Source organism: Passer domesticus, chromosome 8, assembly GCF_036417665.1.
Source record: "Passer domesticus isolate bPasDom1 chromosome 8, bPasDom1.hap1, whole genome shotgun sequence".
Taxonomy (NCBI): Eukaryota; Metazoa; Chordata; class Aves; order Passeriformes; family Passeridae; genus Passer; species Passer domesticus.
In genome coordinates this window covers 38,042,522-38,068,764 of record NC_087481.1, presented here as the reverse complement: position 1 = coordinate 38,068,764, position 26,243 = coordinate 38,042,522, and the positions used below count along the sequence as shown (strand labels likewise).

The window sequence follows — 26,243 nt, the reverse complement described above, 5'->3', positions numbered from 1 at the left end:
TACTGTGCATGGTGTTGGGACAAAAATGACACTGACAAAACTGACACTCCTGGCCTGCAGAGAACCAGTTAGTCCATGTCAGGCAACACTGATATCACAAATCTTTAAACTTATCTGTCCCAGATACATTAACACTTATTTCTTTTCTTTTAAAAAAGTCATCCCTCTTCAGTATTTAATCTTCTACATAGTTAGTGTAATAGGTAATTGCTACAGTTATCTAAACAACTGACTCTGCAAAGCATAGACAGGTCCTATCTCTCGAGTCTCAAATATCTGATAGATGGCCCAAGGAAAAGATTAGGAACCAGAATCAAATGAGTTCCGGCTCCAGTATTCATTCCATCTACACAAGGTGCTCATCCTCAATTGTGCCTTCATTTGTTTCCACCTAATAAGAAGGAGCACTGTGCACCCTTCCCAGCAACAGGCCACAAGGAATCACTCTTTTACATGGAATGATGTTGTTTAAGTGTAAAACATTTTGTCAAATCTTACCACATGCCCATATATCCACTGGTTTTCCATAAGGATCTTTTCTTAAGACTTCAGGGGAGAGGTAGCCTGGAGTACCAGCAAACCCTGCCAGAAAATGGATGACATGAAGTACTTAGAGTACCCAAGCAGAAGAGAGCTTGCCATATCACAAAATCCACTAATGGTAACTAACAAATTCCCAAACCTGTCTCTCCCGCCCTTCATCTCTTATTTGCTAGAGCTGTCTCTCGGTAAACCAACAAAAAGAGGCAAGAAACCCCAAAATAAAACAGAAAATCAGATGGGATTCATTGCCTGTGTATTGCAAGAAAAACAGACAAGTAAGAGGGACCATGTCAACCAACTGGGCACAAACTTGTATGCCAGGCCTTATATAATTGTTACATATAATGGCTTGGAGTTTGAAAACACAAGACACAGATGGGACACATCTGATTGCCAAGTGCTATGGGGAGACCAGAAGAGTAATTTTTCCAGAATCTCTGCAGCATTGCAGAGTATCAGAACTGATTTTTAGCCTGAAAAGGTCTCATTTCTACTTATGTTTTAACTAAACAAATATACGGTCAGATCCAAATGTGCTTGAGGAAGGCTAGGTCAAATGCATTTCTGTAAAGTGACCAAACAAAATTCCAGATGTCTACACTTCTGAGCAGTAGGAAACTTCAGATCAGGGTCTAAACTTAGCAGCTGCATTCCTCTCTGACACTACCATCTACCATAAACTGAGAAGAAAAATAGAGAAACACGTAGCCATTTTTTCTGTCTTTCTTTATTAGTTTTTCCTCTATTGCACCTAGGCTTGAGCCTAAAACCCAGAGGCTGTCATGCTTGGCAAAGAAACAGCCAAATACAGAGAAGTGTGCTGGAAGAGCTGAGAGAAAGTACTCAGGAGGCTGCAACTCAACCAGCCACCCGAAAACAGGGGAGTAAAGCTGGGAAAGCTCAAACAGTCTTACCAAACCAGGCCTGCTGCTCTCCCTGGACTTCTATAGCCAGTCCGAAGTCAGCCAGTTTGACAGCAGCACCCTTACATTTACTCGCTAGTAGTAAATTCTCAGGCTGAGGAGAAGAAAGAAAAAAGAGAGTAAGAATGAAAGACTGACATCCTTGTTAAAACATCTCACCTAGTATTCACATTACGAAACTGCACCTGCTGACTGAAGTTAGCATGCAGTACTAAACCTGTTCAGATGAAGACACAGCAACAAATGGCCTTTACCTAGAGTGGCAGAAAATTGTCAAGTCTAACACAAATCCTCTGGCTCCTCCGCGGGAGACAGAGCCTTTTCCAACCCAGCCCATACATTACATGCTGACACCAGAGGGCACTGGCAGTACAGCTCCTGCAGCACTTAAGCCAAAACTCTATTCTGCCCTTCTCAAAGAGGATAACTGGGGGGAGGGGAAAGGGAAGTGGGGGAAGAAGGGAGGGACAATGCAGGAGATACAATCTGCAGTGATGTTTTTCCCCTTGAACATTAGACAGTCCCCAAGGCACTGAAAAAGTAAATATGATGCTAATAAGGGCTGCCAAACACACTGCTGTAATGTGGGAAGGCATCATCTGGCTAGGCAGTAGTTTTCATCCCTTACAGAAAAAGCCTCAGCCTCAAACTGGCATAAGCAGCACAGCAGTGAGTATTCTTGTAAGCAATTTTTTCATGCTATGCATTTACAGCACCATAAAATATTCTGTCTTGCTACTGCTGCCATCACCTATATAAGAAGCAACCATGTCACTTTTTTCATGTGCCAGGAAAGAGAGACAGACTTTTGACCCTCATATTTCCACCTTGAATGGATCTCACTCATAATTCTGTTGTGTTCCAGCAGAGGACTTCAGCAGAAGACTACACAGCTCCAAAAAGTGGACTGAGAATTGGCAGCTTCCTCTGAAGCACCAGAGCAGCTCTAGCTATATGGGACCCCTTGAAACCTCAAAACCTTTAAGGTGATGTCTATTATGGCTTTGCAGGAAAATCAGCTTGAGGATAGGCAGGTCAAACGGTGGTTTCTCATCCTATCCTCTTGCAATCTTTTATGTAATGATCTTTTATGCAATCAAGTTGATTTTTTAACTGAGCATGATGGATACCTGGAAATCCAGAAACAGGAGCTTTCGCAGTCTCAAAAATCTGATAAGGGTCTCTTTTGCAGCCTGCTCACTATTTTCAACCCATAGCAACTCTTTACCCCTGTTCTGCCTGACAGGCACAAGATGCTTTGCTCACTCATCTGTCCTAAAGTACTGGGCATGTGCCTGCTTCTGCCTTGAATGAAAGGAGAAAAGCCTTCCTCAACACAGCCCTTGCCATAAGCAGCATGGAAGGAAGGACAGCTGGGTCTCAATACATTCGGATGCCACTGGCTTTTCACTACATGGCAAGAAGAAAAGATTGTGGTAATCAGGCTACACTAATGAAAATTCACCACTACAAACAAGACCCTAAGCAGAAGATCAATTAAATATTCCAAAAATCCCTCTCTACTCCAGATTGCACCTAGGCTTAGCTTGACTAAGAGCAACATTTAAGACAGACTTGTGCTAGTTAAGCACTTTGTACCTCTATTTTAGAAGTAAACATCTTAAGGCTAATGGTGCTTATCCACATGCATGTCTGCCAGCACATGGGTTGTTTCAGGTTTCAAATACTTTTTGGTGAGGATATGAATGCACTCCCTAATTTCTTACAGTCCCTATAGGCAGCTCGACATTTGACATTCTTTAATAGCATGTCAGCCAAAAGACAGGCTTATGAGAGTGAGGTGCAAAAGACAAAACTTCACTTGAAGCAGGTTCTGCAGTTATTACACACTGATCCTGAAGACCAAGCTTTTGGAGAGGAGTAAATGATGAAATAAAAAGCATAGGAACTTTCATTGCTAAAAGGAATGGTTACTCCTCAGGCCTGGATAGTTTTAGTCAATCAGAGAAAGCAACAGAAGAAGCATGTTAACTACAGTAGGGAGTGTCTAGAAGTTGATAAATTCTGAACAAGTTGCTAGCTTTCCTACAAACAAAACTTTTGGAAGGAAACCAGATTATATTTGAACACAACGAAAGCACTTCTGTACTGGAAAACATTATTGATTTTCATAGACTCCCTAATTTTGGGCACTAGTGCCTCTTGGATGTTGCTTTCTCAGGAGCTGGTGCTGGATCTAATCAGGAGCAGCCACAGTCCACAGCAGACCATTAGCATTTTTTCACAGTGTAGTGAAGCAGAAGGTCAAAAGTGTTGCATGGGATTTTGTCAGAAACACAAAGGATTATCCACTAGATCAAAACACCAGAGGAACACTGCCACCAAGCTTGCAATGTGCTTTTACCTTGCTCTCTGCAAAATATTTTCCTACTTTCCCTCTTGTACATTGTTTAACAAGCCCAAACCAACACTAGCAGCAGGTGTCATCCTGCATTAATTTAACTGGACTGTTGATGACCATCACCATTGCCACTTTAGACAAAGAAGGCTCCAGGGCACGCAGACTTTCCCGCACAAATCTCTTCATTCTGGAGCCTGCCCAGCTCCCAGCACAGCTGCCCAGTTTGGAGGGTTTAGGTGACTCTACTGTGGAGGCTTAGGGGCTATAAATGTGTTATAATGCGTCAAATGATTGATTCATCCTGTCTTTAACTGGCCAGCAGTTTTGGTTTTAGATTAAAAGTGCTTCTACTGATGAGAGAAGAAAGAAATAACACACAATATTCTTGTTGAACATCTCTGCCTTAGCGCAGTGGTATTTGGCAAGACTGCAGAATAAAAATATACATGCTCTGTGCAGACAAACTCATCCTGGCAGATTGAACAAAGATTGCTCCAGGTCTCTAGAGATCTCTTCAATCACAAACTAGAAAGTGTCCTTCATTATAATGAATCCTACCCAAGTTTCTCTGGAAGCATACTTCTCTCCAAGATTCACAACTACCACATCCTGGAGCTGCCTCAGAGAGTCTGAGAGCTGGCAAGCTTCACAAAGACTGAAAACTTCCTTGGGAGTTCAGCACACCCTCTAGCCCTCCAGAAAACTCTGAAGAAGCAAATTTATGCTTCAGGAGCCCCTGAACCCAGTTCAAGTAAAAAAAAAAAAAAAAAAAAACCACAACAAAACCAAACCCAAAAAAAGCCCACACAAAAATCCCTGCTGGCAACACAATACTCCTGTCTTGCCTCTTCCAATGATCCCCTGGCTGCTCTCCTCAGACTACAGCACAGAGGAAACATTACCTTCAAGTCCCTGTGCACAATATCATGCTGGTGAATGTGATTCACACTCTCCAGTATCTGATGAATACAGTGGCTGCAAGATAAAAGGGAGAGACACACAAAGTTATGCACACACATTTGACATCTCATCCCAGAACTACTTCTCTAACTTTTATATTTGTACTACAGGGCATTCAAGATCTCATGCTGAATCTCCTCCTCATGACCAGTGGATGCCATAGCTCAGCACCATCACAGCTGAATGACACCAACACATCAGTAACAGGATGCCAAACATCCTTCCTGTAGCAGGACCACAAAGCCTCTCTCCTACATCCCATCATTTCCTTTCTTCCCTTCCCATCATACTAAGCCTCTCACTTATTCCTTCAGCCAGCAGTGCCCACCCCACACAGAACAACCAAGGCATCCGAGTATCTTCAAACAGCAGTTGAAATTGTGCAAGCAAGACCAAATCACTCCAGGAAGCATTCCACTGGGCTAGTCCTGAGCAAAGAATAAACTTTGGGAGAGCAGCAGCCTCCCCCAGAAAATTCAGGATGACGACGCCTGGGTGCCTGCCAGCTTGCAAAGCTTTCAGAGCAGCATCTCAAGCACTTTATATACACAATGTGCACACACACCCGCTTGCTGGGTGCCTTTTAAGTACAGATCCCACTTAAGGGGTTAGTAATCTGAAAAGCAGACTCATTCCGTTAAGTGCAGCGTGCTGCACTCCCCCAGCTCACACAAAACTTTGTCTCTGCCATTCCCACTGCTGTAAACCACAGGGACAAAAACAAGATGTTATTTACACCTGATGCATAACAACAGCACAATCCACCATGGGTGAGATTCCAGGTTGGAACCATCTCTTCCACCAAACATTTACTTGGCTCTCAAGGGTGAATGTGGAACGGAATAGGGATTTTGACAACTATGGCTGGGGAGTAAGCATCCTCACTGTAGGATCTATCAGACCCTTCACTGACTTCTACAAATCTCAGAGGAACAAATTTTAAATGAGTGAAATAATAAAGATGAGGAAAGGAAAAAAGGCTGCAGGAAAAGATGGAAAGAGGGTGAGGAGAGGAAGAGAAGAGGAGGTACAGCACTGTGTACTTGCTACCCCCACCCCTCTGGAGCTGGCAGTACGATCCTCAGGGTCGGAATCCATGAAAATCTCCCTGCTCCCAAAACAAAAATGTATAATTAGAACAGAGCTGAGTCTGAGCGAGGGAGATTTTCTGGCCAAAAATGGCAAAAGTGTGAGGTGTCCCAGGCGAGCCAAACACGGCAGATTGGCACAGACCTCGCTCCCTCGCTCTCTCAGACTGCTCTGGAATTCAGCACAGCATGGGGAGAGAAAGGGAGGAGTTTCACTCTGTCATCTTGTGGGCACTTGGAGACCTGACCAGCTGACAGTCAGAGGGCTGAGCACCCTAAGGAGGGCTCACAGAGCAACAGACAGTCCTCCTTTTCCCCTAACCCTGCCATAATTTTCCTGAGCAGTGTCAGTCACTGACAGCTTTTGAGCACTTGAGGGAACAGGCACTGGCAAGAGGAACAGGGGAAGGATTGTGATTGATAACCTCAAAACCTCTCAACTTCAAGGCAGAGTGGCATGATTGACTGCGTAACCATCTGAGATGCTGTGCCTACAAGATCTGTACACCCCACTGAAAACATCTATGGGGCTCTCAGACCTCTCTGCCAGGAGCTCCAGCAGAGCTGATGAGTTCACTGGCCTTCCCAATCACCAGATGGCTCCTGGCAGAGCATGCAGGGCAGTGCCTCATTTGAAAGCCTGCAATGACCAGAAGACACACACTGTAAGTGAACCACAGGGAAAGCAAATAAGTGCCTGCAGACTCCATTAGCAGTACCTACACCAACACCCCAGGTCACGTCTCTTTCACTCCCTGCACTCAGCATAATTGTCCTTAAAGTACTGCCTACCAAGCTCAACCTGCCACAGTACCCACTACTTCCCTCTTACTCCTCTCTTCTCATGGCTCTCCTGATTTCTGCTTCACCAAGGGTTAGTATGGGATAAGAACATGACTGGGTATTCAGTCTGCAGGGTGAAATGTCACACCACTGGGCCACTCCGAGGCCATGCAAAAGCAGAACAGGAGTGGCCTAATCCCAGCTTTGATTCCAGATGCTGCATGTCCAGCAGATGGATGGGTCAGACAACACCCTCAGCTACTGCTCCACATACCATCCACCCTGTATAAACAGGGACATGCATGTGCCACTTCAGGAAACTCATGTGGGAGAGAGGGGACACATTCATGAACAGAAGGGCATAACTCTAAATCTTTTTAACATTGAAATATGCAGGTTGCTCTCTCCCGTTGTGCCTTCTGTCACTGCACTGACCAGCTGACAGTCAGAGAGGGCTTCCACAGAAACACAGCCTTCAAAGCCCCCTCTCCTCACTGCCCTGCAAACCATTACCTAGACACAGGAGAACTGAATGGATCTGCCCAACAGCAGTGGCACAACACTGGAAACCCTGCTAGAAGAAGAAGGCCAAGCAGGCAACACCCTCACAGCTCTCCTTTATGTTTGCTCAGTAAGGACACACTGTCACCACCCATCAAAGAGACCAGGTAGACAAAACTGCTAGCAGTGGCTCTCCCAGCAGAGCACAGCATCTGCAAGTGGCAGAGACAGCAATGTCTGCAAGTGGGCAAGGGCTAGAGCTGTACCAAGTCAGGCTGTCTGGTGACAATTAAGTTACTACTGGTAGCAAAAAGAGGATTTGTTTTATCCAGACAAGGGCCGAGAGTGTTAGAACAAAGCCACACACAGATCAGCAGTCAGAAAACTCATTCCTCTGGTACATATACGTGGAACACACAACCAAGGGTCTGGAAGCAGTCTTACCTGGCATCTGCTTCACTGTAGTATTCTCTAGCAACAATATCTTCAAAGAGCTCCCCACCAGTAACCCTGGAGTGCAAAAGAAGAAAGGATGTTATAGAGCCCATGCTTGTGCAGTTAAAGAATGTATATGGCCACCCATTTGGGCCCTTTGCCACAGCCTGCATGGGATACTCCCTTACAGGGGAACCAGGGCAGAGCTCCACCACCAAGGCACCAGCACTGCCATATCCACATGACTGAGCCCTTGGACTGCCTTTGCACCAGCAGTGTCCAGGACACTGTTGACACACTGTGCACAAACTGCCCATACACCTATGCTGAGCTTGGGAAGGACAGCCCTCCTCTGACCCCTGTTGGGCTGCCTCAGAGACAAAAATCAGTCTCCATACACAGGTAGACATTCTTTGCCATCCCACACTTACTCCTGGCCAGAAGCCAGGAGCTTGCTTGGTCTCTCCCCACCACACAGCCAATGGATTTTTGTCAAATAGGCCAGAGGTATTTTACAGGTCTCAAAAGAGAAAGGGAGAATGATACTAATGCAGGTGCTTTTTATTCCATTCTTAGTCAACCACCAACGTGCCTGCATCACTGGTGAAGCATCAGAGACAGACACTTACAGATCAAAGACGAGGTAATGGAAACCTTCTTCTGAAATACTGTCATGGAGTCGCACTGCAAAAACAATCAAGAATTGGAGATTTACAGAGCATGTAGCAAATATGACACTTCACAAATCAAACTCATGCACACAACTAAGTTCTCCTTCAACCCACTCAGTCTATTAATTCCCCATGCCCTTTACTCTGTGTGCTCTCTTAGTGACCTATTTTCTTCTGTTATCTCAAAGGAACAGATGGGTGTCCTGCACATACATTCACCCCTCTCCAGCGTCAAAACAAGCTCTGAGTATTTTTGATCTCCTGTTCATTCTTCCTCTCTAATGTTTCAGTACCCTCCTTTCACATCTGCCAACTTTTTCCTACATGCTCATATTTTGGCATCACTCCCAATCCATTATTTCCTAAAACAAACCTTTTTCTGAGTCCCGAAACAAGCCCTCAATCCATAAATTGACTTCTGACTCTACCTGCATGTCAGTACCATTGGTCTCCTTTATGCCATTTATCTGTAAGGCTCAATGATGTTCTCTTCTGTTATTTCTTTTTCCTCACTTCATTCTGACTTACACTGACTTACCCAAAATTCAAAACCAGTTTCTTGTCTCATTTTTCTGACCTGCTTGTTTCCAAAGACATATTTGATCACATTCTGCTTCTCAAAATTTCATCCACCTTCAGCTATCCCTCCTTAATTCTGCTCCTATTACCTAAATTAACTTTCATATTTTAATGTTCCATGTCCCAGGCTCATGATGGCCACTATCCCCTGATATTTTGGGATCTCTGAGGTTCAGTTCTCCTTTCCCCATGTTACACATGGGCAATAAGTTGTATCTAGGTATTCAGCACAATGTCATTTCCTCTCATCTGAATCAAAATCTCCATTTCTTTGACCATTCTTGGATACTTAGGCACTATTGTAACCCAAAAGGAGAAACTTCATATGGCTACAGAAACTGTATTTTTGCTTTTTTCCTCTGCTACAGAACATCACTCTATTCCCTGCCAATCAGTCACAAGTTAGCAATTCTCTTTCACTCAATTTCTAAGCCTTCACATCCTGACTAAAACAAGATGTCTTCTTCATATGACCATCTATAATCTTTGCCTATTGATTCACCCAAGTAAAGCAACTAGCTGAGACAAGACTGGGTCTCAGTCACTTTAACACCTTGTAATTGAGTATTGACCAAAGCAGCGTTGACCGTTCTCATCGTTACAAGAAAAATCTCATTATCCTGCTCTGTCACTTCAATGGTACTTTTGCCTCTCTTTCCTATCTTCCATTCTGTTCCACATACAGCACAGGTGACCTTCCTTGATTTTCCCAGCATCATGATTTTCTCTGTCAGGATCAAGAAGTCAGTTTGCACCTCTTATCAGTACACAACATCAGCTACCATCATCACTGTCTTGGGAAGGTTTCAAACTAGCACTGGGCACATATGGAACAGCTTTTGCACATGTTGTCAGTGCTCTTCTTTACTCCTCCTTCCAATTTTCCTTTGTTCAGGCACCCTTCCATGTGCATGCAAACACACTCAAACCCAGAAGAGCGAGTAGCACAGATGTGCAGAGACCACTGCCAGTACCATTCCTCAAAGGATTTATTTCTTACCTTCTTCTTTTTGCCTGTTGATTCCCACATTTTTTCTCCCTTTATCTAAAAGCTCTCTGACCTGGTCCCTTGGCCAGTTTCCTTTCCTTTGCATTTCTACTGCACATCTAAGTGCAGGGGTTTGGGAGGAGTACTCCATCCAGCAAAATGCTGCGAACAAGCCAGTACAGCATCCAGGTGCAACATGCTGCTCCTAATGTGTGAGAACAGACACATCACCCCCACCAGCTATGTCCTGTAAATCACTCACTGCAAACAAAAAGTTCTTCCAAGTAAGCAGTTTTAGTTGGGTTTGTAATAACTTTATTGTAACACAAATTTGTGTTTACAAGAAAATTTGCCTCCCAAGCACTTGGCAGAAAGCAGCAGAAGTGAATTTACAAAGACAAAAGTGAGAAGAAAGGTATTTCCCAGGAGAGAAGATTTCCATTCAAGATTGGAAACAGGATGGAAAGCAGCTGAAAAAGACACTTGGATTTCTAGTGCAGGGCAGTTTTCACTTCAGTGAAGACTGAGGTGAAACCAGGACAAAAGCACATCAACAAGAGCTGAAACCCAGAACACAGGCAAAAGTCTGCCGAGAGACGTTATGAACAGATGGAGAAACTTCAAGGAAAGCTGAATATACCAACAAGGTCATGTTTGGTGATGCACAGTGGGCATGAAGAAGCATTCTCCTTCCCCTGGCACCTGAACGGTCACCAAAGCACTACAAGAAACACCAAGCACAGAGGAGAGTGGCATGAGAGATATCACAATGGAGGAGTACAGCCACCAGCATGCTGAGAACAGTGGCCTTGAACATGTGAACATGTTGGCAGGTAGAAGTGGGGAACAGTGAACGATAAACTTTGATGCAAAGATTCGGGCAGCAAATTACATCAGAAAATAAAACACAAATGAGCTGATTGGTGCTATTCCTTTGTCCCAAGGAAAGCAATTTTGTCAGCTACATTATCAAAAGGGAAGGAAGTAGCAATTCAGCTGGCAGAGACTGGCAGAGGCAGCAAAAAAGAGCCTGCAAGGACAGTAAAACACTACTTGCATCCTTAGGTGAGGAACCATGACAAGAGGACAGAGACAGTTCATAAATACTGACATTGTGCATCACCCTGGGGCTGCAAGCAAAAGAAGGCCTTGAAGGCAAGACACAGGTCATTAACTTAACAAGGGAGCTGCCTCCTCACAACAGCCCACAACGATGCTGGAATAAAATCTGCCTGGGACTTCATCTGCTGAGCTAATGAAGCTCAGGGAGTAATGGTAGAATAAAAAAATCCAGAAAAGCTGTAGGAAAAATTACACAGGGCACCGCCACCTTGCACAGAAATGAGTGACAGCTCAGAATAGTAGGCTGTAAGTGTGGAGTGGGACAGCAATAAGAGGAGTCAAAAAGGAGCAAAATGAAAGTCTGAATATACCAAAACTCTCATGACTCTCAATTCCAGCCCTAAATTCACACCGATGCAAAGAAACAAAAGCAATACACAGCAGCAGAACAGAAATAAAACCCAGTGTCCTTTCACCCTAAAGTTTTGCTTACCTACCCTCCTGCAGAGCCACAAAAGCTTTCCTGACTAGGAAGGAGTCTGTAATGGACAGCTCTGAGGCCATGGTTCACTCTGCTGACATGCAAAGTTAAAATGCCTTGCTTTCTGCTACAGTGTTAACATCCCAAACTAAAGGATGATTAGCTTAAAAACACGACCTGCCTTTTCCAAAACTATTCAGCTAGTCCATGAAATGGCATATATTGAGAAGTAACTGAATGATAAAAAACATTTTAAAAGTTTCTGTGCCTCCTCTCCACTTTGGTAGTTCACAAATATGATCCACACTGTGTGAGTATTTGCCATGAAGATACACAAATATCAGAAAACATCTGATACCTTCACTATCCAGACAGTATAGAGCCCTCTCTGCCTAAAGATAACCTGTGCAAATATCCTCCACCTGGAGGCAAAACACAGGTTCCCAAATGCCAGTTCCAAGAGCAAAACTCAAGTACTGGCTTTTTCCCCCTCCTCTGTTTCAAACATCTTCCCATGATGAAAAGAGGACCCCATTTGTTCCACAGGCTCCTGGTCCTGACACACTGTCTAACAGCTCCTTTACTACCATAAGTTCAGCTTTAACATAGTGGTTGAGCAGAGCCCACAAAAGCTGCTCAGATCTGTATAACCTGTTGACAGAGGTTACAGGAGAGTGAACAATATAATTATATGGAGACGATGGAGGGCAAAGTACTCCTGAAACCTGATTATCCATAATAAGAAAAACAGGGAAATAAAACCAAAAGTATTCATACAGTTAAACTTTTCTTAAAAAATATTACAGTACTCTTTTTTGGGTTTTTTCTCTCATCAGGGGACAGTGATGCATGTGTCTAGTGTGATAGGCTAGACAAATGCACACATCACAAAAGGAGTCTCAAGCTGCAGCAAGAGGGAAGTTGCACAACAGTAACCCAGTGTCTTTCAAAATACAACCCAACTAAAAAGAGATCAGTATTTTCCAATGAAGCCCATCTCACTCTATTTACCAGAAGATGAGGTGGATTATTTCTGTTAGCTGATTCTGTTAACAAGAAGCAGCAATTCAAACTGTATTTCCTTCCTAGCCAAGCACTTTTAACACAGGGATTCTTTTAGATATAGGAAATTAGACCCTGCCAACACCAGTCACAGCTGGAGTCACCTGATGACTCTTCCCATTCAAATATCTCTGATGGATGTACTACAATGATTAGGTCCACAAGAAGAGACAGAGAGGGAAGTAGGAAAGGAAACAGAAGCAAGTCAGACAACAAGGCACTAAATCAATTACAGGATATGGTGAAAGACTTCACACGAAGTTTTATTCAGGAGAAAAAAAAAGGTCCCATCCACACAAAAAAACCAAAGAGGTTTTGTGGAGTTCGCAAACACATCTAATTTTGTAAGACTGACAAGTCTTACAGATAACTTTCGAAATAATACCTAAAAAACCACAGAGCACTGCCAGAACAAATGCTGTCCAAGGGAGCAGCATCAATTACAGACTGGTAGGTAGAAAGCTTTCCAACAAAACCAGCTGCTCAGTCAGGAAAAAGTGTGCATCACCACTTGGATGATATTGCCAAGAAACACATAGATTCTGGGAGGAATAAGCAGTGGTTTCAATACAGCATCTGATGAAACTATGCTTTCAGCAAGCCACAAAGAAAGCCTAATGGGTTATTTTAAGTATCTCCTGAATCTGGTACTGCCAGGGTCTGCTATTCAAAGCTGTCCCTCCAATTTTAAATGCACACACATAACTGCACTGTAAAGAGCTGTGAGAAACACACAAGACACAACTTAGCTAACTGCTCTAAGCATTCTTCCCTCAGTCTTCTCTCCAGCCTTATCCTCTGTAAACTGATCTTACCTGTACAGGGAGAACATCTCCCACAAGACTGGTCTTTTGGAAAAGTAACTAACAACAGAAAAACAAAGATACCAAATGGCTCCCTTTCCCCAAAAACTCACATCTTCAGCAGACCCCGCAAGTTAGGGGAAGTTTTTTTCTGTCTTGTGTGTGCAAGGTCCAAGGCCCTAACGCAAGCCAGGGCATTTGCAAAGAGCCTGACACCACACTGAGTGGCACCAGGGGACGTGCTGCGGTTACTGAACCTAACAGCAGCTGTGGACTGGAGTTCAAGCACTTTCTAAGAACATCTGCTGTGAATATTGCTTTTCCCTGCCTGCTGTCTTCAGTCTCACTGGAAATCTTGCCTCAAGAACACAACTTCAAGCTGCTACTTCAAAGTGCTCCAAAATCCTTGTGTGTTTACCTTTTCTATTTTAGAAAGAAATAATACTGATAAGGTATTATATTAATGAGAGAAATTAGGCATTTTCATGAAAAGGAGCAATGCAGTAACAGCCATGTCATATGGTTTGAATATACTCAGCCATGCCTGAATAAAGTGACCCTGTACAGACAGCCTCAGCTCTCTGATGCCCGAGTGTGATACAAACCAACTGAACATAAGAGGAAAATCTCCTTCATAACAAACTGCACCAGCCTAACAACAAATGCAAATTGCTGCTGAGTCACGCAAAGCAAGGCTCTGTGAATGCAAAAGTTGAAGTGAATAATGAAGAAATCAGAAAAAAGCTACCAAATTTTGTAAAAATCCACCCGAACTACAAGAACATAAGACATTGAAAAGCAACAGGCTTGTCATCTTTAAAAAGTCATATCTAAAAGGCTAATTGGTATTGGGATCACAAACACAGAATATGCCTAGCCTAGCTTTGACCCACATCTCCCTTTCACTCTGTCCAGTGTGCTGAATATTATTATCTTTTTACTCTTACGTCAAGCACAGCAGGCCAGGAGGATTTATGCCTGCCACGTAAGCCCCAGGATGAACATTGCCTGTATCCTGTATCCACAGGAAATAGCAGAGCAGGGCTGTACAGGGGCTTAGCCCATGGCTGGGGCAGGCAGGCTCTTGTTAACACAGGGTGATTTCTGGCAACCTGCTGCAAGTAAATATCTTAAAGCAAAGAAGTTTCCAAAGTTGCAACTAAAAGCAAGTATAGAAGCAGAATTTCACAGGACAATTCCCAGTATCTTCATGCAGCAATCATCATCTCTGCTTAGGAAAAGGTAACATGGGATGAAATCTGCTTGCTTCTACATATCTATGGTGTTGGCCTGTCTTTAGGGAAAGTGTTCAAGCTACAGGTAATCTTGTCTGCTAAATCTTGGTTCACTGGTGCTCTGAAGTGTAAAGCATTTTGATACTATGCGCAGATAAAGGACAGTATCAGCCAACTACCTCTGCACCAACACAGATCGAGTGCTGTGTCTATGCAATATTTAGGGCTCTCAAATTAAGTTGCCGGTGTTGCAGAGCCAATAAAAGATAGTGCAGAAGTCTATGGTTGTCTCCTGGGCCATGATAATTGCAACACAGGAACTCTTCCATGCAGCCTTAGCAGTGCAAACTCAAAAGTGCTCTGGGATCTTCTGGACTGAACCACGTTATTTAAACATCAGCCAGTCATTAGGAACAACCACAGCTTCACTTTTCAGCAACTTTCAACCAGACATCAGACAGCTGCCTGTATAATGGAGAAATGGAGGAGGTAAGAGATGCTGCAAGGGTTTATTTCAAGACACTCTGCATACCAGAAGCAGCAGAACAAAATTGGAGGGTAAAATCCACCTGATGTCCTCTTCCATGGATACTCTGCAATGTGCCAGGAGGAACTGAAACTATTACAGATACACATGGCCCGACAGACTGCAAACTGAGCACTATTGCCCATGGCAGCACAAGTGACAAGTGAACTGAGGCAGATGGCTACCACCCACACTCTGCTTCCCCAGCTGCTCACCAGCCTGGGCAGCCAAGATGGGAGCTGTCCCACCATCTCCAAGCCTGGCTGTGTGCCAGGACACTTCCTGCACGCTTCACAACACTCAGGATGTCTGTCCTGCGAGGAGCCACCACCAACCTGTGACTGCCTGGGAGCTGGGTGCTCAGCTCCCACTCCAGCTGTTTCTCTAATTACATTAAACACGCAGAATTCAGTTGCAGCTGCTCAGGCTGCTTCCAAAAGGACTCTCCTTTTAATTAAAAATTTGCTATTAAAAAGCATTAAATTGTGTAATGCAAATAATCCTCTAGAAATCATCTGTCCCAGCACTAATGCCCAGCTTTGTCAGAGCAGTAAGCAGCAGCAGCAGCAGGACAGTTAGCTAACAGGACACAGCGGGCTGCTGCTCCCCAGCCCCTCAGAAACGTGCTCTCCCAAATCTGACAGTGTCTGTGGTCAGGGTATACTGGACATATACCAGCTTAATGTAAACTCCCCAAGCACACAGCATTTCACACCAACTGCAGATCCAAAGCTTTGGAAAACGGAAGTGAAGGAGGATTTGTTAACACTCTGCTCAGGTTCAGGCAGAACCAAGCTGCTGCATGCTCTGCAAAGAAAAGCAAGGAACAGTTCTAAGGAAGTATGAAAAGGCCCACAAACACAGAGGTGGGTTTCCTGTCCCCCTCACTATTGTTCTTACTGTAACCTTTTTAACTCTCCAGCCCTAAAAAATGAGGCTAAGGTAGTGCCCAGTTGGGAAATTCCCTTATGCACAGAAATTCTCAGCCTAGAAAGGAGCTGCAGGGAGAACAGTACCTTTCCTGTTAAGAAAACTGTCTTTTTGCAGAAGTAAAAAGCAAAAGTAAAAAAGAAAAAACCCCACAAAGTATTTTTAAAAAACATTTCAGTGCCAACTAAATGCTATTTTTCCTTTGATTTTATAATGTCTGTATTGAAAAGCTGAAGTTCAGCACACGATACACAACATCTAGAATGCCCTACTTAAACATTAGATGAGCCATAAGAGTGCATTCACAGGAATATTTCCTGCTCTCCTGATAACAGTGCAATCATGACCATCCAGAATTGCTATAATTTCCTATTAGCCACATAGCAGATAAGCAAAGTACTTCTGATAACCACTAGTATTATATGAGGACTTCTAAAAACATACAAAATAATAACACGCCAACTTCACTGGTGCCTCAAAGAAAATAAGCAGAGAACACCCACTTTATTAAAATCAATAAAATGCAGATAGCGGCCACGACAAATTTTAGCTCTCTCATCCAATGCTCTAGATCTTGGCATTTCTGCCACCAGGGATGAATCCATGCAGGCAGGTGCTCTGCCTGCCATCCCCAAAGCTTGCTGTGTGAACCTGCTGCTCTCAGCAGTGTGCACTGCCCGGGACAGCCAGGAGCCCTCGGCAGGGATGCAGGCTCTGCTCCCAAGGCTGCCTGTCGCCTGCAGGGTGTGACCAGAGTGCAGCCAGCCCTGCTCCATCAGGCCTCGGGCAGAGGGAGCCCAGAGGAGGCTCTCTCCATTCCTCAGGTGGGGGGAAGGCAGAAAGTAGGGGAATCCTCCTCTAATTTTTGCAGTACCTCTGAGCGCACAGAATCTGGCCCTTATCCCACTATTTATTTTTTTAAGGGATTGCTTGCATACAGATAAATCTCGCAGCTAAATAGATGAATAATTAATCCAAATATGTCTCTAGTACAGACCAGAGAGGCATACAGAATAAATATACCCCTGGCAAGGAAAAAAATGTAATTATTACTCCATGCCCAAATTGAGATGGATTATGGAGAAATGGTTTTCTTAAAACCAGAGGAAAAGCTATAGGAAGAGGTGTCAGTAAAAGAAGAAAATATGCAGATATAAATAATAGTGAAATAATTAACTGTGAAAATAAGAATGAGAAATGAAAAGGTGGACTGCCTGGGGTTTTGGAGAGCATTTCATGAGCAAACATGCATGGGCACTCATCTAAATCAGAGATTAGAAATAACAAATGGTAACTTGCAGCTCAAAGGCTCAAACTTTGTAGCAGGAACTCACTTTAGCTGATAGTCTGTTTGAGGGATTTTTGAGTGTTTGTTTGTTTGTTAGTGTTTGTTGGTGTTTGTTTTTTTTTTCCTTTTGGCAGGGCAGGAGGAGAGCAGGTTAAAGGTATAAGTCCAAGAATATTATTGTTTGACCTCTTAGGAAGCTCAGCAACTTGCTGTCCTCTCAGACAGTCTCATGACACTTCCAAGGAAAAGCTGCTCAGTAACTGAGAAAGTCTCAAAGCATAACTCTTATTACAAGGTCTCTTTTCCCTCTACTCCACCTTCCCCATTCCATCCCCTCTGCACCAGAAACAGCCCCTCAGCAACCGAAATCACAGGATTTAAACAGATTTAAACAGCAGCAGATTTAAACAGCCTGCCATGCATGGGAGCATGCCACTTGGATACCACTGACTGGGGCAGCAATCATGGCCAAAACACTGGAGAATCCCCTGCATTTCAACTATTCTTGCACATTACATCCTTTCTGCCCCAAATGCAAAGGCAGTCTGGATGCCTGCAGCCAAATGAAAACAAGGAAATCTGCTGTTTACAGCAAAACACAGCCTACAGTATTTTTTCTTGTTCACTAAGGAAGCAATTCAAATCTCTTGTTAAGGAAAAGGTGATAGGAAAACATTGCAAATGGCAGCAGGGGGGAGATACTGAAGGCTTTGTAATCAAGACTAGTATGTTAAAATGAGGCACGAGTGAACCTGAAGTTGCGGCTGTTACCATCAAGATAACAAATCCAGTATTAAGTCTGCAGATGAGATCCACACACCCTGTTTCCCCACAAAGGCTCACTATGAGTGTTGTGGGGTAATCCAGCTGGGCTGGACACAGAAGCACAGCATCCTTCTTTCTGTCTTTGCCCCAGTTCACACCTCAGCTGTAGCCATCGTTTAAGGACACACAAACAGGAGCCTTTTCTTATATACATCCACCAAAATCATGCCCACAACTCAGAGGCAGGAGGAGGACAGACCACTTGTCGAAGGAAATAAAACTCAACTGGGTCAAAAGAAAGTCTTCTAATTCACAGGAGATTTCTATACCATTTTCTCCCCATTTTAAATAAGGACATGCCCAAACTTGTGGTTTTGTGCTGAGAAAAGCCAACAGAGAGAAGTTAAAATAAGAAGAATTCAGGTGCAAGCATATTTTGGAGAAGTCTGAAGTAGGAAAAACCTGAAAAAGCAATAATTCTGATAAATGCTGAGGACAGCATTTCACCACTGCTATAAATTCCCTCAAAGAAATTAACTCTGAAACACTCAGCAGAGGATACAAAGGCAGAAATCAGAAAAATATTTTGGCTCTGGCTCTTGGGCTACTATCAACCTCTCTTAAAATATGTGTTTTTATTTATCTAGACCTAAGTGCATGCAGTTCTTCACAGCAATGGGCTGCCATGGGCTGGGGCACAATGACCAACCAGAAGTGCTCAGTTCAACTATGAACAAAAGATATTCAAGAACTTCTCTTGAACAGCTAGATTAAAAATACCTAAGAAAAAATACAGATCAAGTGGTGACAAATCCAGAAAAGAGGTCCATATTTAGATTGCCATAACAAAGAAATTTTAGGAGAAGGGCAGCACCTAACAACACAGTGGATGAAATCCACACAGAGCAGACTTTTACTCTGCACACTGAACAAGTCACAACCCTACCTTTGTAGGAGAATGCTACAAAAGACTTTTCAGAACTATGAATGATGATTTTGATTGAATTTTGCATCATTATTGCTTTGGGAAATAAGACAGGAAAGGTAATTTTTAACATGTTTCTGAACTTTGTATCTGCACTGAACAAACCTACAGGAAGATTCTAGGGTTCCCAGCTCTGTTACTGCTTTAAACTTTTGATGGGTAGCAGGAAGCATGGGGAAAAAAATGAATGTTTCACGAGACAGTGTCTGTAGTGGATGAACTACAGCACTTAAAAATCAAATTCAGATTTTCAGACTGACTAAAGTTTTCAACTAAGCAGAAGACCAAAAGAGCTGTTCCTGTAAGCAGGAGCTGATATTCAAGACATTGTAAGTTTAGCTCTCATCTTAGCAATTGCACAATTTTCAGTGGCACAACCAGCCAAGCATCTGCAAATGAAGGGTCAGGGCTATAAGTGTTCTTATAGAACTCTGCCTCTTTCCAGCAAATCAGGCATTAAGGGGGAAGCAGCTGTATCACTCTCTTCTACATTTTCACAAATACATCCGTGTCTAATGTCACAAGATCTACACGTAAGTGAATTGCTGGAACTCTAAGTTGTTCTAGAAGTGGAATTTCCCACAGAGCCATAACTCTTGCCAACTTCCACAGGCACTTTATCTCTTTATGGACAGTGGGGTTTTAATGATGTTGTCTTCTGCCTCTTCTACACATCCATATCCTCAGTAATGGGTGCCTTTTTTGAAAAGAACAGGTCACTGATTGATCTCTGTCCAATTCTGCTGTGTTTGATGACCATGGCTGGCAAATGTCTCCCTGGGCCAGAATGGAAAGTTCTCTAGGAGTTGTCAAAAGGAGAAAGAATAAACTGAAATTTAGGGAAAGAAGTCCTTACTCTTGTGAAGTCTGACCAGTTATAATGACACATTCCATATCATACATACCATCAGACAGAAATCAGAAGAAAATTGCCTCAAGTCAACTTTCTTTTGTTCAGACCAAAAAACCCCTTATTGCAACATCAAACTTTTAGAAGGATTACCCCATTGTGATTACCTTGGCCATAATGGGCATCTAAAGACAAGCCAAACACCCAGCTACAGAGCCAAAGCCTGTAATTAGAGCTGATATTTGATGAAGGCATGCTATGATAACTCAGAAAGCAGTCATTAAAAAAAAAAAGCAACAGCAAATGGAAATATCACTTCTGCTTTGTATCTAGAGAAGTCTTTATTTTATCAGAGTAGCAGTATTATGGTCAGTGCATTGCAGTTCAGAATCAACTCTCCTGCAGTAAATGAATAAGACCACAGATTCAACAACAGGCTTGCTTTATAACCTGTGTACAGGCAAGAGGGAAAAGCAGCCTGCCTCACAGAGTTCCAACTTTCAGTCCTCTGCCCCAGACTCGCTACAGGCTCAGGTCCCAGTGGATTTGCTGCAACACAATTTGCAACAAAAAAAGTAACAATGAAGGTTGGAATTGAAAGCAAGTGCAGAAGCTGCAGGATTCTTTACGGTTTGTGCAGTGTTACTCACAGAGCTCACACTGAGGCAACACACCAAGTACTCACCCCAAAGAGTTTACAACATGGAATGCCAGTAACTTGGTGATTACTAACTGCTAATACACATTTTGAGAAAAAAACCCCACTATATCAGAACAACATGTTTCCCTTCTATGACAAAATAACAAGTTCAAGGAACATGGAAGCAGCAATGCATGTAGCATCTGGACTTCAGCAAGGCTTCTGACAGCATCTTACATGCTCTTTCCACAAGCAATTAAGAAAAAATGTGTATTCAAAACTAGCTGACAACAGTGTATACAACTCATTGAAAAACCTCAAAATTGATCACTGCCAAACTGGAACAATGTATCAAGTAACATCTTCAAGAGTTTGACTGGAGTCCAATAGGACTCAACAGTGTTATTAACTAGGCACATGATTTAATATATGGCATTGTTATCAAAGACCATGTTCCTGTGGGAGCTGAAACCCTTTTACACTATCAGAAGATAAATCAAAATGGTTTTAACAAATGTGGAGAGGCAAACCCCCAGACTGGATTTCTTCTTTTTTCTGTCTTTATTAAAAAAAAGTTAATATACAGTCAGTTCAATGGGGATCCTCATTTACAGAATAAAAAAAAATTATTTGCTTGCCAGAAGTTGTGCAGAAACTAGTCTGGACCAATAATGTGTCAAAAACCAAATGTGCATCAACAATATATTTAAATGAAAAGCTTCAAAGGTTGATGTACAAAACAAACATCTTTGCTAGGACAGGTGAAGCAATTCTTTCCCCTCTGGACAGCACTGACATGACCTCAGTCATGTCCAGTTTTGGGCATCACATTTCTAGAAAGATATGAAGCAACTGGAGAGAGTCCAGAGGAGGAGGGGGAATAGGAAAAAAAAAGGGACTGGAGGTCTAGAAAACATGACATATGAGAAAAGATTGAAAGAACTGGGTTTGTTTAGTCTGAAGAAAAAGACTAAAAAGAGACATGATAACAGCCTTCAAATATGTAAAAGATTGTTACAAGAAAGAAAAACTACTTTCCCCAGATACTCCAGATAGAAACAACAAGCTAAGAGAAAGGCAAATTATGTTTTTAATGTTTAACTGAGAGAAAAATGAAACATTTGAAAGACTGCCACCAGGGGCTGTGAAAGGATTAAAGGTTTTTAAGTACAAACATGCCTAGAACCAGCCAGGTATAAAAGATTTTCACTGAACTACTGAATGAACCATACGAGTTCTTGAGGTCTTATTCAGTGTACTTTGTTTCTGTGTTGTAGGCATAAAATTAATTCCCTTCTTTTTATTTGCAAGCACTCATTGAGTTTACAACAATGATTAGTTCCTTTTCTTAAAAGAAAAACTGTTCTTTCTAGGAAAACAAGAAATTCTCTGTAGAAAATGCAAGGGACCACTGACATTTCCCCAAAATGTCTTTTCCAAACCACAACAGAACAGGAGACAAGCACTGCCACTCATTACAACTGTAGAATTGAACCAGGAATGTGATACATTTCTCTATTCATGCTGTTTACTTATAAGAGTGGTTTTCCTGTTGTGTATAAGATTTACTCAGTGAGAGGTTTGGAAAGAAAAGATGTAAGAAATTATAAAAAGGAGAGATTATGGAAGTGGAGTTAGGGTCAAAATATAAAATGACATCACCTACTAAACTAAATATAGCAAGTTTTACAGGCAAATGAAGTGCAATAACTAGAGTTTTAGTCAGTCTGAATACTGCCAAGCAATAAATTTACTGGCTAATATATTCATCAGTGCAAATTACTGCAGAAGGTGACCCCTGATCCTCTCAAGTCATACCTACACCACAACTACTCAGAAGCAAGAAAGCTCTTTCTGATTAAAAGCTGCTGCTAAGGAACTTTGTGTTAGGTTGGGTCCTGAGCTTGTGGAAACTGCTTGTTCATCACACATGGAATAGAGTACAGATGCCAGTCCATGGGGTACTCCAAGGGACCTTTCCTCTCCCAGGCCTTCAGAGGACAGGAGCAAATGATTACAAAGCTGAAAGTCAGAAGACCAGAGAGATGCCCTTAAAGTATTATCTCCACTGACTGATTTATGCAAAAGTAATACAAAGTAATACATCATAGTCTTCCTAGGAACGGATATTTAACTGTGGTTTGGTTAAAAGTGGCAGTTTAGTATTTCTTAATGTTTTCTTAAATAAATTAGCTCAAATCAGATTGTAGCTAGGATCCTAGAGGCTTTATTTATTTTAAAAAGCTAAAAAGAGGATTATTAATGGTCCAAGCTTCCATGGTGCTTTGGAACTAGATAAAAATTCATGCCTTCTCTCTACTTTTCAGTAAATAAGGTAGGTTTTTTATGTTGTGCCTTATTTTGCCTCTGTCTTTATTTTTAGACAAACTATTCCCTTTGCTTCAGTACTCTTTTGTTTTCTCCCCTTCAATATAGGCAATTCAGTCTTGGTCCCTTGTTTTCAGAGTAAGTGGCCACTGCAATGAGAGGAGGTGAAGTATTAGCCCACCCTCCTTTATGTTGGGGCTTGTCTCTGAATACAGCATTTACACTGACATGTCAGTAAGGGCCAAGGAGAACAAACAGAGTTTGGGTGTGGGGAAAACAAACACAACACCTCACTTCCATTGCAGAATGTCAGATGAGCAGACAAGAGTCATGCCTCACCCGAAGAGCAGGGACAGCTCTGCAGGGGTGAGCAGGCAGGAACACAGCACTCTGGTGAACGTCTGGGGCAGGATGCTAAGGCATGGGACAGGGTCGGACGCAGAATTTGTCAGAGATAAATTATTGAGGTGATTTCAACAGGCAACTTTGATGAGCTGTTGTAAAGATTCAGAAGACATCTGTTCTCTTACAGCATGCTAGCCAAGATGCATTGCTACTCTTGTCTCACCCCTACCCCTCCGAGCCCAAGGAAATTTACCAATATTTGGATGCTTTAGAAGTCGGCAAATTCGAGCTTCACGTTCCAGTTTCTGGTGATCTGAAAGAGAATACGAAATAAGATATTAGGCACCACAGCTATGAATTACACTCTTGCTCATATTCAACAGAGAGAGGAACACAGTGACCCAGCAGACATCCCGAAGGCTGAGAACTGCTGGAACATGTCCGTCTCCCAAAACTTCACAGGCATTTCAGGAGAGGGCTATGCAGCTGAGGCTCACACTACAGAGCCAGCACTGAACTGGTATTGCACCCTTTCATTCAACGTGAGGAGCTGCAGAATGAAAGGCACCACTCTTACATCAGCTTCTCAAATTTGCAAAGCCACTTCCAGTGAGCCCCCATCTGGGAGGTATTCTTTCTCCAAGGCTGGAGAGTTGGAGGAAAAGTCTCAGAAGAAATAACACACATGAAACGGGAAAATGAACTGCTTCCACTCCAAAGAAACACTATGAAAGAAGGGCCGAGTAGGAGGGACAAATACAGAGCTCCTGCTAGTGCACAGCCGTCACATGAAGTAGAGCACTCTGCCAGCTTCAGTGAACTGTAAAGGTAACCATACTTCAGTACCCATGGACAGACTCTCTGGTGAAATGCTGAGCACACACTTAGAGATCTCCAGGCAAGAAGTTCTGCTCAAATGCTAAGTATGCTTATTCCAGCCCAAAGGCAACATCAGTTCAAGCACGACATTCATCTGGATTAAAGAAAAATATCAAGAAGACTAAAAAATTGTTTCTCTTCCCATGTGTAAGTTCAAGGAAAGGAGAAGGACTTAGAACAACTCTGCATTTCTCAGCCAAGAAGCAGGGGGCTTTTTAAACCACTGATACTTTTCACTACAGCTGTGGCTGACTCCTGAATTTACACTACAACAACCCTGTGAAATGCTCACACTGGACAAGCACAAATTAACTGAAAGGAACTGAGGGAGAAAAAAATCTTTTAGGCAGCCCTGTCAGCTGCCAAAATCTAGACTTTTGTGGATGCAGAACTAGACAAACATGCCTAGAACAAGACAAGTAAGAACGTCTAGTCCTTGGACTTCCCATTCTAGCCATCTATGGAACATAGCAAAGGGAAGTAGGAGTACCTGCACACTCTTTCACATTTCCTCTCTAGCAGATCTGCAGCACAGGTGTGACTCTGTATCCCTGTGACACACAGACCTTCACAGGAGTAAGCAGGACCCTTGGCTGGTTGGACTACTCAGCAGATCACTGGTAGGAATGCAGCACCCTTTGATTTATAGGAACCCTACTGGAGATCCACTTCAAGAAAACTGCACTGCACTACTCTGCCTGCAAATTGCCTGTTCAGCTCCTTGGTCTCTGCATTATCTTCCCTTCTCTCTGTAAAGAAGGCTTTGGGCAATTGTTCTCTTCCCCATGAGCAGAAGACAGAGACTGAGCCAAATCTCAGCACAAAACACTTTTCTCTCCCAGGCTGGGAATAGAAGCTCAGGGCATTGCACGATTCCTGTCTTCTTTTCCACTGCTGAACTATAGAAAATGTCCCAATTAATACATTATAGGGCTGAGATGTGCTTACATCCTCATCTGCTATTGTTCAGGGATGGGGGAAGGTAAATTACTCCTTTCATCTCTCCTTCTTTCTCAGTCCTGGAAATTATTGTTGTTGTTGCATATATTTTAGAGTTCTGTGCCAGAACCACTCTCCAATAAAATACCAGGCAGCAAGAAAGCCTGGAGAGCTTCCATGCTCCTGAGGCCTTGGTGCAGTGCAAGCACTTTCTCACCTGCATTGCTTGGGAGGGGTGGGGGTGTCTTTGCTTCCCTTTTAGCAGCATCTCTCACAAATGAAGTTTTGCAAAACACAGTAACAAAGTAACAGACAGTGCTACACACTCTGCACTCAGGATAGATTCTCACAGCAGGACAACAGTTTAAGATAAATATCCACAGCCTGCTTGCATGCTTTGGCCTTGCAAATTCCCCACTTTCCCTCCCAGCTCTACTTGGAACTCCTACAGAAGGGGATCCTTCATCTACCCAGATCACGTTGCCCTCGTGCACAGCTATACTTGCTGAGAATCTGTTCCCAAGTACAAGGACACAGAGAAGCAGGCAGCAAAAACAGCTGAGCAAAGGGGGAAGAAGAGGCAAGAGCTCACCACGTGCTATTCAGCTCCCAAGTCCTGACAGTCAGGACAGACAGCTGACAGGAGCAAGGCTCAAACAAAATGACATAACCATCAAAATGCCATGGGAGATGTAAATCAAGAGCAATTGCTCCCCTGAAATCCTACACCATCGTGCAGAGGGAGGGGAGCTGGCAGGGCAGCTAGTGCTCATGGGCACCAGCCACACCAGAACTTGTGACAAGAGGTCACCACCCCACACTCCATCCCTCCAGCACCACACAGCCTGGCCGGAGACCAGAGGAGGAGTACAGCACTCCGGTCACAAGGTACAGGAAACTATTTCTGGTCGGGGGGAAAGCATACCACACTCTTCTGTCTCCAGGGCAACAAAACAGGCCAACTCAAGCACAACTCACAGAGAAAAAGCACACTCCAGCCCTGGGAGCACCAGCCCGCAGCAGTCAGCCGCCACAACTGAGAGCAGAGAAAGGTCAGGCGGGGCGGGTTTCCTGCCGCGAGTCCTGGAGGATCACAGCTCCCGTTCCTGCAGGAGCACTCGTCCTGCTCCAGGCAGCACCAGCACACGGCCCAGCCAGTGACTTGATAAACGCTCCCCCCATCCCCAAAGGTCTTCATCACCTGGTGGCCTTTGGCATGGTGTAAACATTTGACTCTAATCAAATCAGCACCAGAGTCAATTCAGTACTTATAGGGATCAACCTGGTACCCA

At 43.3% G+C, this 26,243-nt stretch overlaps 1 protein-coding gene across 28 annotated transcripts in view; it reads right to left on the bottom strand.

Moving 5' to 3' along the window:
* Positions 1-26,243, bottom strand: part of CAMK2G (calcium/calmodulin dependent protein kinase II gamma) — a 241,591-nt gene that overhangs the window by 42,940 nt on the left and 172,408 nt on the right. For 27 of the 28 annotated variants that reach the window (XM_064430432.1, XM_064430436.1, XM_064430440.1 and 24 more), the window contains 6 exons: positions 23,387-23,446; positions 8,225-8,279; positions 7,605-7,670; positions 4,731-4,803; positions 1,458-1,560; positions 499-582 (listed from right to left, as the gene is read on the bottom strand). In XM_064430432.1, coding sequence (XP_064286502.1) covers positions 499-582; positions 1,458-1,560; positions 4,731-4,803; positions 7,605-7,670; positions 8,225-8,279; positions 23,387-23,446 — 441 coding nt within the window. The remainder of the gene's footprint in view (positions 1-498; positions 583-1,457; positions 1,561-4,730; positions 4,804-7,604; positions 7,671-8,224; positions 8,280-23,386; positions 23,447-26,243) is intronic. The other variant, XM_064430451.1, reaches the window with a different exon arrangement.